Source organism: Hevea brasiliensis, chromosome 14, assembly GCF_030052815.1.
Source record: "Hevea brasiliensis isolate MT/VB/25A 57/8 chromosome 14, ASM3005281v1, whole genome shotgun sequence".
Lineage (NCBI taxonomy): Eukaryota > Viridiplantae > Streptophyta > Magnoliopsida > Malpighiales > Euphorbiaceae > Hevea > Hevea brasiliensis.
In genome coordinates this window covers 23,261,726-23,276,170 of record NC_079506.1, presented here as the reverse complement: position 1 = coordinate 23,276,170, position 14,445 = coordinate 23,261,726, and the positions used below count along the sequence as shown (strand labels likewise).

The 14,445-nt window shown below is 30.8% G+C and overlaps 1 protein-coding gene across 2 annotated transcripts; it reads left to right on the top strand.

Annotated features, from left to right (window-relative positions):
• Positions 1–5,928: 5,928 nt before the first annotated feature.
• On the top strand, positions 5,929–12,785 carry LOC110650669 (nucleobase-ascorbate transporter 4). Of its 2 annotated transcripts, none has more exons than XM_021805756.2 (14): positions 5,929–6,300; positions 7,284–7,381; positions 7,482–7,673; positions 7,890–7,990; positions 8,065–8,140; positions 8,731–8,790; positions 9,074–9,258; positions 9,972–10,068; positions 10,567–10,653; positions 10,763–10,821; positions 11,314–11,405; positions 11,595–11,672; positions 11,921–12,113; positions 12,195–12,349. In XM_021805756.2, the coding sequence occupies exons 1-14, from the start codon at positions 6,147–6,149 to the stop codon at positions 12,205–12,207; spliced, it is 1,485 nt and encodes a 494-aa protein (XP_021661448.2). In that variant the 5' UTR covers positions 5,929–6,146; the 3' UTR covers positions 12,208–12,349. The 2 variants fall into 2 exon arrangements, with proteins under 2 accessions (XP_021661448.2, XP_021661446.2); XM_021805754.2 differs by having other exon boundaries at positions 5,933–6,300; positions 11,921–12,081; positions 12,195–12,785.
• Positions 12,786–14,445: the final 1,660 nt, after the last annotated feature.

Sequence of the window (14,445 nt, the reverse complement as noted above, 5' to 3'; positions counted from 1 at the left end):
AAATGGTTTTCTTTAATTTTTCTCAAAATTAAAGTGGCGACTCCTTACTCTTTCCCACTTCGGTGAGTGTTCGTCCAGGCGACCGCAAAATACCTTGCGACAATTAGCACAGACAATTTCTTAATTTTGTTATACTCTTGACTATTTACTTTCATTCATATCCTTATTTTAGTAAGAATATTTAGAAAGTGGAGACTCAAACTCGGCTCTATCAATAAATAATAAACATATTAAACCAAGTCAGGCTAGACTACATCCTTGACCTCGCATAACATTGCTTTGTATTTACTAATATTAGTTAATTAATGATATTAAAATTATTTTAAAATTATAAGATTTGAATTTGAATTCAATTGAAGTTGAATGAAGAAAAAAACATTATATTGTATTTCATTTATATATGATTATATTTTATTACAATAACTTCTTTTATTGCAATTAATGATAGCAAATTATTATAAAAAAAGTATAAGGTTGAATTTTGGCATTTATTTATTGAGAAAGCTTAATTTAGTTTATTTTTAATTTTTTAAATTAATTTAAAAGCTCAATTTAACTAAAATTAAAATTTATAGACTAAATTTATTAATTTTTTAGTTTAAATAAAAAAATAAATTTAATTTCTTGAATTTCTTAATTTTTAGACTAAAATATGTTTAAAATAAAATTTCTAAAATAACTTAAATAAAAAAATTAAAAATTGGCAAAATTATAGCTTTAAGGTAAAAATTATTCTACACGGTCTACAAATTCCAGAAGAGAGGGATAGAAAGGTAGCTAGAGGCAAGGGGAAAATTCTAGAGCCGTTGTTGGCGCTAGAGAATAAGTCAACTTAAGACTGTCAGAATTTGTTTCAAGCCCAAACCTGTGAAACATAAATCATTCCAAATGAACCAAAGCCTAAGCAACTCATAGACAATCACACTTTAGCAATTACATTAGGGCATACATCATTTTTTTTTTCTTTTAAACTAGCTCAGAATTTGAACCCTTTCATTTCATTTATACATGCTAAAATGTAATTCTCTCATACATGTATAACTATCCAATGAGGATGCTTTAAAGGTTAAGGTATCATTCTTACATATCTTAAACTTAAACAAAACTTAGTAAAATTCTTTACAACCAAGCACAATATCTAACTATAAAAATTTATATGCCCATTCTTTAAACTCATCATACACATAACTTGCTAAAGCTTCTCTTGTTACTAGCTCTCCCAGAAGACACATTTATTCCTGTAACTCTGCTTCCGGGGTTAAGGAAAAGGGATAAGCTTCAAAGAGCTCAGTGAGTAAACTAACCAAACATAAATTTTTTGTTTCATACATATGTAATGCATCAATCACATGAGTTTTTCATATCACAAACATTTTATGTAAGATGAACTTGTAACTAGTGTTTTCCCATATTCAATGTGTCCAGCTCATATAGAGGCTCCTTAGGACTTCCACTTAAATATATAACAATTCGAATGTGCTCAGCTCATACAGAAGCTCCTCAAGACTTCCGCTTAAAACATAGTGAGTCAGGGGCTTATCAGGCCTTACTTAGTCTTACCACATCATCTCATATCCTATCATGCATGATCATAAACATATATCATAACTGTATCATGGGGGAAATTAGTGGGTCATCAAAAGTCCATCAACATCAACAATAATTATGCAAAAATACAACATTTTCGTGTTTTAGATACATACATCTTAATAAATAATGCTATGATACATGTAGATGATTATGATTTTAATTACATAAGTTTCATTAATTAGGGTTAGTGTTACACACCTCTTGTAGCCTATCTACCACCTAACACGAATGGTAGTTATCCTTCGATCCTTAGCTCCCGGAGTTTCTCAAGTCTGATCCTATAGATATCAGACTCTAAAGAGTTATTCGGAGCTCACAACTCTATACACATGCTAAATATCTTATTTTAGATCCTGTTGGATCATAAAAACAAGTTTGGAGCCTTAGAACAAAGAGGAAAATAAGGCTAGCAAAACCAACTTCGGTTGCCAAAGTATGGGATTTCAGCTGCCAAGTCTTAAACTTGAAATGCCTTATTTGGGCAGTGGCGACTGTAGCTACCGAAGTCCTGGGTTTTGGCAACTGAACCTGAAAATCTCTAGAGAAACTGTAGCCACTTTGGCTATCGAAGTAATGGTCTTTGACAGCCAAACTTAGGAATTTCTAGAATTCCTAAGTTTAAATTCTGTCGCAACTTGCTCTCAAAACTTCAAAAACCCATCTCAAGGCTCTCTAAACATGATCCAACCATACAAACACATACATAAGACCTCTACCAACTTGAAAACCTAAAAGAAACACGTTCATCCAATCAAGGGGTGAAATTTTAAGTTTTCTCAAACTTCCTTCAAAAACATCAAAATACAAATCATCCAATGAACTCAATTAACGTAATCTTCTTCAAAAACTAATCAATTCATGTTTATAGACTTCTTAGACTTATCAAGAAAAAGCTCAAAACAAAACGTATCCTTGCAGTCAAATTAAGACCCTCATACATGCAACCACCTTCTCGAAATTAAAAGTTTAAAACTACACAAAAGTCACATGCAAAACTAATTGCTATCTCTTACCCATGTGTACATACCCAAAGCCATCCTGAAAAACAAAAGAAAAGAAAAAAAAAATACCTTTCTCCTTTTGACTCGAGATTGAGAAAGAGGTTTGAGAATTCTTCAACAATTCTTGAATTCTTGAGCTCCCCAACCAAGATCAGGTATTCAAGCTCTCAAATCCAAGAATTTTCAACGAAAATTCTTTTGCATGCAATAGTAGTTGAGAGAGAGAGAAATAAGTAAAACAATTTTCTTTAAAATCTGAACTGAAATGGGCTATATACCCCTATTGTTAAGGAGACTTTTAGCTACCAAAAGCCCAGCTTTCTGCTGTCGGAATCCATTATATCCAAAAGGACATTTGATCAGTGAAAAGGATTTCGGCTGTCGAAAGTCCAACCTCTAGTTGCCAAAGTTCCTTTTGCCCAAAAACAACATGTAAAACTTTCTTGGCCAAAACAAATAAAACGTTTGCACTCTTGAATGCACCTTTAACAAATCATATCATATATATAGAACTTACCACTATTTCCCTTGTCCGTGAAACCCTAAGTTTTACAAGAATTTCCCATCCATGACAGAAAATTGCAACATCAAAAAGTAGTGGGTGTTACATTCTTGTTTAATCTGTTCAAAGGTTTACAGATATGTCTTCTTTTGTTTTGTAGTTAATGATTGTAAGCTTGTACTAGATGAGCTAAGTGAATGTTCTTTAGTGATTGTAAGGAGATTTGTGAACTCTGTCGCCCATTTGCTAGCCACCATAGCTAGATCAGCAAACTAGCTAGTTCAGAGGCTAGTTCAGAATCTTCTTCTCTTACTGTAATTTTAAAGCTATATTTTCCGTTCTGGTTAATAAAAGTTATTTTTCCTTAAAAAAATAAAATTAAAATTGATTAAAACTATTATTAACTTAATCATGATTAAACTAGACCAAAATAAATCTATTTTGTTGAGATTATAAATCCCACATCAGGAAAGTATAAATATAAAAGGGTAAATATAAGTGGTTAGATTGCAACATTGATTTGGTTAGTCATTTGGATGTGTAAAATAACCTAATCACTTATATAAGTTAAAATTAAAATGAATTAAATTGTAATTTATCAAATACTCTCCTGAAATTTAATATATTTGATTTCAAAACAAAATCACATTTTTTTCATTTAAAAGTTAATAAATTTTAGAAAAAATCTAAATCATAAAATGTCATCAAAATCATATAAAAAAGAGTTAAATCAAAATTGACATTAAAACTTAAACCGAAACCTTCATGCTCATAGTTCTTATAAAATAATTAACCGTGAATTCAACATAAATAGTTATAAAAAGGTTATTCATTCTCTTTAGTTACCTTTTCTTTAATTACAATATAATTTTATTTATTTTCCATGGTTTGATGGTTATAGGCCAACCATATCTGTGAAAATGTCCTTGTTAACTCAATTGTCCTCCAATCTATATATATAAAATTATATTTTTTTAATCAACAAATTAACATTTCTTTCCCTTAAAAAATAAATTAATTTTTCTATAATATATATATATATATATATATATAAGTTCGTGTTACAGTAAAACAATTAAATAAATAAACAAATGTTTGGCGTTTAGGATTTAGCCGATCAACAACAAATAGACAGCTCCACTACTAACAACATTATTAATTGCTTCAATTTAAACAATTTAATACTAATTTTTCAGTGTGACTAGAGTATTAAATAATTATGATTTATTTTAACTCTTAAATTTTTATAAATTTCTTTTTTAATATTTTTAAAATTTTTATTATTTCATTCGTATAAAAATTTAAGAATTATGCCTTAAAATTAGTAAAAAAATTAAAATTATATTATAAAAAATAAATTATAAATATATCTAATTGTAAATAAAGCATGGTGGTATTAATAATTCCTAATGAAGACACTTAACGTGGCATAGACTTGTCATCAGAACCTAAAATAAATATATAAATAATTCTAAAAAGTTGTTGCTTTGTATACCAAACCATACTCCATTGACTTTATTTTTTTTTCATATTTATTGGAACTTGAATAAATTCAATAATAATTGATAAATTATATAATAAAAAGTATGTCTTAATTTTGTTAATTTAAATTTTAAATATAAAAATGGGTTTTTTATTTTTTTTTATTTTACCTTTTCTGTATAGGTTTTGTACCTGGGGAAGCAATAATAATTCTTATACTTAAGCATGGTTGTGAAATTGAGAAATATATATATATATATATATATATATATATATATGTGAAACAGAAAGATATTTTTAAAAGTTTAACATGTGATATTTTCTTTTACAGTATTATCAGGTGTCATTCTCCTTTTATTTGAATTTGGATTATTTAGATTAGGGATCAGATTTATCTCTTGTATATGAGTCATGGATCTTACACTTATTTTACTCTTTAATGAATTTACTTTTTTTATAAAAAAAAAAATCATTGTTGTCAATAATTATGGGTATTAAAATGTAAATTTGAAAATGTTAATAGTAATATTATGGTTGAATCTCATGTATGGTCATAGATTGAAAAATGAAGTTAAAAGTTCAGTTAGAACAATTTTTTATAAAATATTAAAATTAATAATTAAAAATAAAAAATTACATTATATTATTTTTCTATATTAAAATTAAAAAATTTAAAATTATTAATATTCACGTACATTAACACAGATAATTTCCTAATTTTGTTATACTCTTAACTATTTACATCCTTCATGTCCTTATTTAGTAAAAATATTTAAAAAATAAAGACTCAAACTTGACACTATCAATATGTATTGAACCAAATCAGGCTATCCTACATCCTTAACCTCGCATCACATTACTTTGTATTTATTAATATTAGTTAATTAATGATATTAAAATTATTTTTAAAATTATAAGATTTGAATTTGAATTTAAATTCAATCAAGTCCAATGAAGAAAAAAAAAATTATATTGTATTTTATTCATATATGATTGTTTTTTTATTACAATAACTTCTTTTATTGTAATTAATGATCGCTAATTATTAAAAAAAGTACAACGTTCAATTTCGTCAATATTTAATTTATTTTTAATTTTTTATTTAAATTAATTTAAAATTTTAATTTAATTAAAAATTAAAATTTATGAATTAATTTTATTAATTTCTTAATTGAAATAAAAAAATAAATCTAATTTCTAGAACTTCTTGACGTTTTTAATTTTTAGATTAAAATAAAATTTCTGAAATAATTTACATAATAAATTAAAAATATAAACAAAAAAATATTCTGTACGGTCTAAAAATTCCACGAGAGAGAGAGAGAGAGAGAGAGAGAGAGAGAGAGAGGTAGCTGGAGACAGGAAGGAAAATGTACGTCTCATGCATCTCTTAGTCATAACAGTCACCGCCTAACGCGCGCCTTCTTCTCCTTTTCTTCTCTTGACTACTCACAGAGAGTGTATTTGAATTTTGGATTTGCTTCCCATTATAAACTTTTCTTTGCAAATTGTTAGCTCTTGCCAAAACCTGACTGAAACCACACAGCCTTGTACGCTTTTACAAACTCACAATGGCAGTTGGACTTGGAGGCGGTGGTCCCGGTGCGGGTGCCGGTGGTGGTGCCGGTGCCGGTGCCGGTGCCAAGGTCGACGAGTTTGCACCTTTTCCCATTAAGGATCAACTCCCTGGTGTCGACTTCTGCGTTTCCAGCTCTCCTTCATGGCGTATACTCTCTCTCTCTTATCACTATCAGTCTCCATTTTTGTTTTTCTGCTGTGTTTTGGCTTAGCTAAAAAATTTACCACTTGGATTCTCTTTGTTCAAATGATTCGTTCACTGTTGACGGATTTCCCGCGCTTTTTTTAATGCTTTGTTTTCTCAGATGTGTATTTGTCCTATTGATGCAATTCCGATTACTTCGCGATTTTCTATTGTCGATTCCTTCATTTTCTCTCTCTCTCTCTTTTTATATATATATTTTTAATTCTACTACTTGTATTACATGTTATTTTTTGACAAATTTGGAAATATTGATGAATGCTGATCAATGAAATGATCATCGGTTTTATAGATTCTGTTTGGTAGCCAAGAAAGGTTAGGGAAGCTAAAGAACAGAAAAATGAACGAAAAGTTTTCAATTCTTTAATTTTATTCTCCTTCCCCAATCAGCTAGTGGACTCTGTATATTTTTACCGTTTTAAGTTAAATAAAGAAAATTATCCAAGTCTTCTATCAGAAAAAAAGGTTCGATTTCTTGGGGTTTAAGCAACTTATTTACAGTTATGATCTTGTTTTCCTGCATTTTCCCATTAACCAAACAGAGCTTTTCCATGTAAAAATTACTGCGTTGCGTTTTCTTTCTTAAAAAATTTGTGTAGAAGATGTATAATTTTCCTTTTTGTGCCATCTGCATATTTAATTTTGGCTCACTGGTTGGTTCTGATCATATTGCTTCCAAATAAATGTTCTTTAGATCACACTTGATGTAACGTTTTCATAGGTAGAATAATGAAATCTATAATGGCAACGGCTCAAATTTTTATGAAGAAGAAAAATTACCTATTTGACTTCGTATTATGACATCCTTCAAAAAAATTATTCCTTTGAGGCATTGGTTGAGTATTAATGGTGAATTGTAATGGTCAAATTAATAATAAATTCCTGTGCAAAAATTAATTTTTAATAAAACTTTCCCCATTGATTGCAGCTGAGGCCATCGCTTTAGGATTTCAGCACTACCTAGTGATGCTTGGAACTACTGTGATCATTCCTTCCATACTCGTCCCTTTGATGGGTGGTGGCAATGTAATGCGGTGCAATACTTTTATATAGCAGAATTGTCATAATTTCAGATTCGTGTTTATATGATTTCTTTTTGAATTGATTATTCCCGTTTTGGTATTAGGTGGAGAAGGCTGAGCTGATAAGCACATTGCTTTTTGTTGCTGGAATAAACACGCTCTTGCAGACTTGGTTTGGCACTCGACTTCCAGTGGTGTTTGGAGGATCCTATGCTTTCATTATCCCTGCCATCGCCATTATTTTGTCTATTAACAATAACAACAATAATAACAACGCATTTCTCAGTCCTCATCAGGTTGGTTTACTGAATGCTATGATTTTTATTTTATTTTGTTTTTTTGTTGTTGCATTGGGTCTTGAAGAAGATGGAAGAGAATGCTTATGCTTAAAATTTACTAGTATTTTGAAAATAATACTAGGGAAGTGAAGATTTAGTTTAAAATTGGTTAATCGATGTTTTAATGCATTTTTGTGTTGATGATCGTTGTATTACTCTCCTTTGTGGTTTTAGAGGTTTAAACAATCCATGAGAGCCATACAAGGAGCACTTATCATTGCCTCGATCCTTCAAATGGTTATTGGTTTCTTTGGGTTTTGGAGAATTTTTTCAAGGTAAGTTGTTGTAATGGATTTAAGATTTCTTTATCCATCATCTGCTTGCTTTCATTTTCGGATGTCTTTTGTAGATTGCTTAGCCCTCTTGCTATTGTTCCACCTGTGACTCTCACTGGACTTGGGCTTTATGCACATGGATTTCCACAAGTAAGACTGCTAAAACTTCTTGAACAACGAGTTTTAGTTGCCTATGTAAAAATCGAAGTCACAAGTGCAAGATAATTCCAAAACATGTTCAGTTTGGAAAAAGGAGAAAAAATATTTGTTTGAAACTTTGAATTGTCACTGACCAGAACTTTTAAGCAGACATGAGGACGAGTCTTTAAATGCTTCACAACAATTCTGTAAACATTTTCTTTTCGCCTTGTTGGTGAGAAGTGCACTTATTAGGGAAGATAAAATGACTTCATGTCCTTTTTATTTTATTTAATATCGACAATCATTTTCAATTAACAACTATTTTCGTCAGGCTAACGAATCTGATGATATAAACTGAGCTTTTTTGTATTAACTCCTTGCTTCTATATAACACCTTTTCTGTGATTTATTTTCTCTGTTTGCCATTGTCGATTATATGAACAGATGGTTCATTCTGATCTTTGCTGCCTGATTCTCTAGATTTTTTAAATCGTTTGTTTTACTGATGAAACAATTTTGTATGGAACTATATGTTCTAGTGCTTCATTTTCTTCAATTTGAAAATTAACTTGTATAATATTTTCTGTTGATGCTTCTAGCTGGCGAAATGTATTGAAATTGGACTTCCAGCATTGTTTTTAGTGGTCTTCTTATCTCAGGTGAGAGTGACATTATTTGCATTCATACTTTGCTTCAACTGACATTATAAATGGTAATCTGGTCTGGTGAGGAACTATGAATTACCTCCCAGACTGGGTCTTAGGATGGAGATAAAGTTCTGGGCTTCATTTAATGTTTCTATTCTACCCTTTTGCTATTAATGCTTGCTGATTTAGTAGGACTATGAATCGCCTATGTTTATTGTGTATCCTTAATTTTTGGAAATAATTGACCTATTTTTATTACGTTTTTTCATCTTGATTATAACCAATGCTGTTGCAGTTTCTTCCTCATATGATGAAATCAAAAGGAATCATACTGGCTCGATTTGCAGTCCTATTCTCCGTTGCAGTTGTATGGGTTTTTGCAGAAATTTTGACAGTAGCTGGTGCATATGATAATAAACCTCCAAACACACAAATTAGTTGCCGCACTGATCGTTCTGGGCTACTTAGTGCTGCTCCTTGGTGAGCTCAAATAAAAGAACTGAGCTTTGGTTCATTTTAATGCATCTCTTTACTAATAATGTACAGCTGTACACATTTTATTGTTTCCTGCAATCTGCAATGTGTCATGCTCTTTCCTAAATCCAGTGGCTAATGTACTGCAACTAATAACTAAAAAGCACAGCATGGAGTGAACTACTAATTTATTTATTTATTTATTTATTTATTATTATTATTATTATTTTTTACTATGTGGATATAATACACCTATAATGTATACCAAAAAGAAGGCTTCTTAAAGTAATTGTCAACAAGAGCGAAGTTGAAAAAAACAGCTGCAATGCAGGATTATTGCTCATCATTTCTTTTATCTAATTTCTGTTTTTCTACGATATGATGAAGTAGAATTTGCTGCTGAACGGCTTGTCATTATATGCCTGACAACTTCATCGATGCATTTAGATTTGAAAGCATATGCTTTTTCATTATCACACATTTTTAATTTTGAGATTACCATAAAATAATTAACTATACTCCTCTCATTAACTTTAGGATATTATTTGTAGTTCAGAATGTGGTGATTGGTGTCCTACATCAGAAAGAGAGACACTTACCTTTATCATTGTATTCTACTGCTATTAGTTTGTTGATTTATTATTATATTTTAAGCTTATACACTATCTCGAGCGAAAATCAATGACATTAATTAATATTTTACTTCACTCTGTGTGCAGGATAAGAGTTCCATATCCGTTTCAATGGGGAGGTCCTACTTTTGATGCTGGTGATACTTTTGCAATGATGGCTGCTTGTTTTGTTGCTGTTGTTGAGGTAAATTTTTTCAAGAGTATTTCTTCACCTCTTACTTCTACCAATGTCTAATTCAAGTTCTAGTGCAGCTTTATGCTTTATGAAGGTCAGGAAAGGGTCTCTGTTGTAAGTAGTCATCAAAAAGGATGCTCAATATAATCATCTGCGTGTTTCATTTTTTCCTGAAATCGAGGATGTGACTGGTTCTAAAATATGCTTGTGGTTCTTATTGTTTTAACATCACTTACAACAAAATTAGCCAGACACACTAGAGAAGATGCCATTTCAAAGTTTTGTTTTGTGACAACTTATTTCTGGAGCAATCTCAAAGCTCTTAGTCTTGTGAAGGTCAACAAAGTGAAAGCTGGATATAATTGTTTGAATGCCTTGAATTATAGGGTCCTTTGTTCATGTTCTGCCTTTATAACTACTTGTATCTTTCCAAAAGGTTTCTAGCTAGTACCTTATTACTTGCTTATCTATCTTATTATTATTCTTTTTTTCAATTATTGTTTGCAGTCTAGTGGAACAATCATTGCAGCATCAAGATATGGCAGTGCTACTCCAATACCACCTTCTGTACTCAGCCGTGGTATTGGATGGCTGGTAATGAATGATCCTAGGGTGTTCTATTATCATTCTTTTTAGGATCTCTTACATTCCATAATTGCTGGTTTTGATTTCTCTAACACCTTTTTGACTTCTAAATATCCAGGGAATTGGAACATTGCTGGCTGCAGGTTTTGGTACAGGAAGTGGCTCCACTGCTTCAGTGTAACGACTTTGAACTTTTGAAGTTGGATGTTTCCTTCTCGTTGTAGAAGATAATTTTTAGATGATGTCTGCTACTCTGAACTTCATTTGATTATACTTAATGCATGATAATTAACTTGAAAAAATCTTAAACCAGCTTCGAGGTTTTTTCAATCTACTTTATATATTGTGGCGTTCTGGTGAGAAAAGGAGAAAAAAACAGGTTTTATTTTTATTTTTTATTTATTTATTTTTTTACTTGTATTAAACTACAAGTCTACAACCATCCTTTTGAAGACAGTTTAAGAATAAAATCTGTGTATTGCTTTTTAGATTGCAAATGAATTGGAAAAAATTCTGTTGTCCATTCAAGTTTTGTTGTCAATCACATAGGCTGATGAATAAAAGTGCTGAAAGGCTTAAATGGTTTAGCATATTGAGTTAATGGACATTCTAATCATAATATTTTCTTCTGCTAATGTTGTGTTATGATAATTCCTTGTGTACTTGTAGTGAAAATGCTGGTCTTTTGGGATTAACACGAGTTGGAAGTCGGAGAGTTGTTCAAATATCAGCAGGCTTTATGCTTTTCTTTTCTGTATTAGGTGCAGTATTCTATATTATGATCTTTCTGTTTTGTCTTAACTACTGATCATTGATAATTCTCTATTGTACTTTTTGGTTTTATTTTACATTTCTTCTTAAACAATGTTGAGATTAGGACCTTAGCAAAATGTTTATAATTCTGTTCAATCATTGGTTGCTCTAATGGTGTCATGAATCATCTCTAACAGGAAAATTTGGGGCTCTTCTTGCTTCCATACCCTTGCCAATTATGGCAGCTCTGTACTGTGTCCTCTTCGCTTATGTTTGTAAGCATCCCTTACTTAAATCTTGGTCAATAATGCGGCTGCATTCTATTTTGAGTGTGGTATCACCATAACTAAATTGAGGAACAAGTTGATTAGTTGAGAAACTTATTGCTGAAAAAAAAAAAAATTCAGTGAGTACCGTAACATATTCTGGTCAGGCATGCTCTGTTGTCCAACTGTTTAATTAATCACTTTGAAAGGTAACAATTTAAATTAACTTTATTGTGATATACTTGTGGCATGAGCAGGTTCAGCTGGTCTTGGATTTCTCCAGTTCTGCAACCTGAATAGCTTCAGGACAAAGTTTATCCTTGGCTTTTCTCTCTTCATGGGCCTCTCTGTGCCACAATACTTCAATGAATATCTTTTAATATCTGGACGTGGCCCTGTTCACACTGGTGCCACCTGGGTATGCACGTTTGAATTGCTGCAAATTCTGTGGTATAATAATTGTATCAATTTACATGACAGAAATTGATGTTCATCCTCTTAAGAAGTTCTGCTTTTCTTTATTGCTTGCAGTTCAACAACATAATGCAAGTGATTTTCTCATCTCCGGCAACAGTGTCAATTATGGTTGCATTCTTCTTGGACCTCACTCACAGTCTGAGGCACAGCTCGACCCGGCGAGACAGCGGTAGGCACTGGTGGAGGAAGTTCAGAAATTTTGATCAAGACGTTAGGAGTGAAGAGTTCTATTCACTGCCTTACAACCTTAACAGGTTCTTCCCTTCATTTTAACTTTGAAGCAATCACTCGCCAGGCAAAGAAAGGAGTAAAAGTATAGAATATTGTCAATTTATTACATCTTTGCAACAAATTAAATGTCTTATCAAATGCAGAACACAAGAAAGAAAATTTATATAGGGCAGTTTAAGCCAGGATACTGACTACTGGCTAATCTTGTAATTACAGTATAATTATAGATATATGTGTGTAGAAAGAATCTTAAAAGCGCTATTACAGAAATTTCTATCCACTGCAAAAAAAAAAAAAAGAAGGATATTGATGTGGTTAATTCTTCTCCCCTCGTACCAACGAGCATATCTAATTGCTTAATTTCTTAAGTGTGGCCTTCTAATAAAATATGATGCATTCTTATTTGTTTGTCTATTCTTATGAAAGAACATAGCATCTTAGCATTATTGGAGAATTATATTCATGTAATTGAAGTTATTTTCCAATAAAAGTCATATCTGTTGTTTTCTTCTTAGTTTATGTTATTTTTCTCTTTAATTTAGGCTACTTTCTCTTTTGTTTTATTTTATCAAAGACTCATAGTGCATACCCTGTACTTCAAGAAGCATCCTATAATGGAAGACATATTTTACCATACAAATATGGTTAAGTAAATTGTCAAGTTTTTGGTGGAACTGAAGCGAAAGAAAAATGCAATATTGCATGGGGAATTAAAGTACTTATATCATGAGCTGGTATGAAGCTGCCTCTTAAATTATCAAAGTTACTTCAATTCACTTTCATTCCCCATATCGTGCTGCAGTTATTTTCCTCTTCAGTTCCAACAAACTCAACAATTCCTCTATCCATAAGAGACTAAAAAATTACTTCTCATATGAGATGCTTCTTAACCAAAGGGCCGAGCGCTTGAAGCTTACCATAATTAAATAAGACCTTCAATGTCTTCTCCAACATTTTATTTTTTATTTTTTGCATTCTGTGGAGTTTTTGGTTTTACTTTTCTCCTTCTATGAGGAGTTGATTTGCCATGTAGCTGTCCTCTTCTCTTTTATGGATTTTATTTTTATATTTTCCATGGGAAGGTGTCTGTTGGTTTGGGATAATTGTTGATCAATTTTGTGGCATAAATGTGATATCTTAAAAGACTATAACAATTGTAATGTCTCTACTAGATGTTGAGACAAGAAAACAATTCAATAGCCATGTGATCCTCTGTAGGTTTTCGGAGATTTTTCTTATGTCGTAGGGTTATATCATAATTTGTCGGTATCAATATTCTTAATGGTAGATGTATGGCTATTTTATTAATTGAATGTCACTTTTTTTTTTATTTGTGTACGGAAATTAAGTCCTCTCCCTAAATGTCTTGAGAGTACACTCCTTCGTATCAACCTGATATATTTAGAATAAATAATCTCATAGTCTCCAATGAAGTTGAACCATGGTTAATAAAAATAGAAGAGGGACTTCTTTCTTTGCCAACTGGCCAGCTGAACTAACCATTGTTGAATAAATGATATGTATTTTTTTTTTATAAAGGAAAAAAATATTGGACCGACTAGGATAAAATATCATTTCAGACAACAAGAACCAACAGGGTTAGATCAATTTACACACGTATAAGCTATAAAGTTTGTTGTACTGTTCGATAGGTGGCTATTCGGGTTGGTGGCTCGTGTTCATTTTGTGTTGTGTTGACATGAATACGAACACAAATATAATTATTGTCTATATGAATATGACACAATTAATAAATCATGTCAAAAATCTAACAACGAATATGATTTTTTTATTATACGGGCTACATAATAAGATGTTTAATATTAAATCGTATTGAGTTAATTCGACATAACACGACTCATTAATATTATTTGATATGAATTAACACATTTAATTTAGACTTAATTTTCAAGTTATTTAGTCTGATTTTGACATTGGTTCGAACCTAATAACAATTAATAAATGAAATTAAATAATATATATATATATATATAATTACATATAAATCATAAATTTTCTATAAAAATAAATCAATTTAAAAATCAATAAAGTAATTCAGTTTGATTCAGTTCAA

Excerpts from the sequence above, each read along its gene's own strand:
- LOC110650669 (XM_021805754.2), top strand. The coding sequence starts at position 6,147 with ATGGCAGTTGGACTTGGAGGCGGTGGTCCCGGTGCGGGTGCCGGTGGT. Across the intron at positions 7,674-7,889 it reads CATTTCTCAGTCCTCATCAG|AGGTTTAAACAATCCATGAG; the intron begins GTTGGTTTACTG and ends TTGTGGTTTTAG. Across the intron at positions 10,822-11,313 it reads AGTGGCTCCACTGCTTCAGT|TGAAAATGCTGGTCTTTTGG; the intron begins GTAACGACTTTG and ends GTGTACTTGTAG.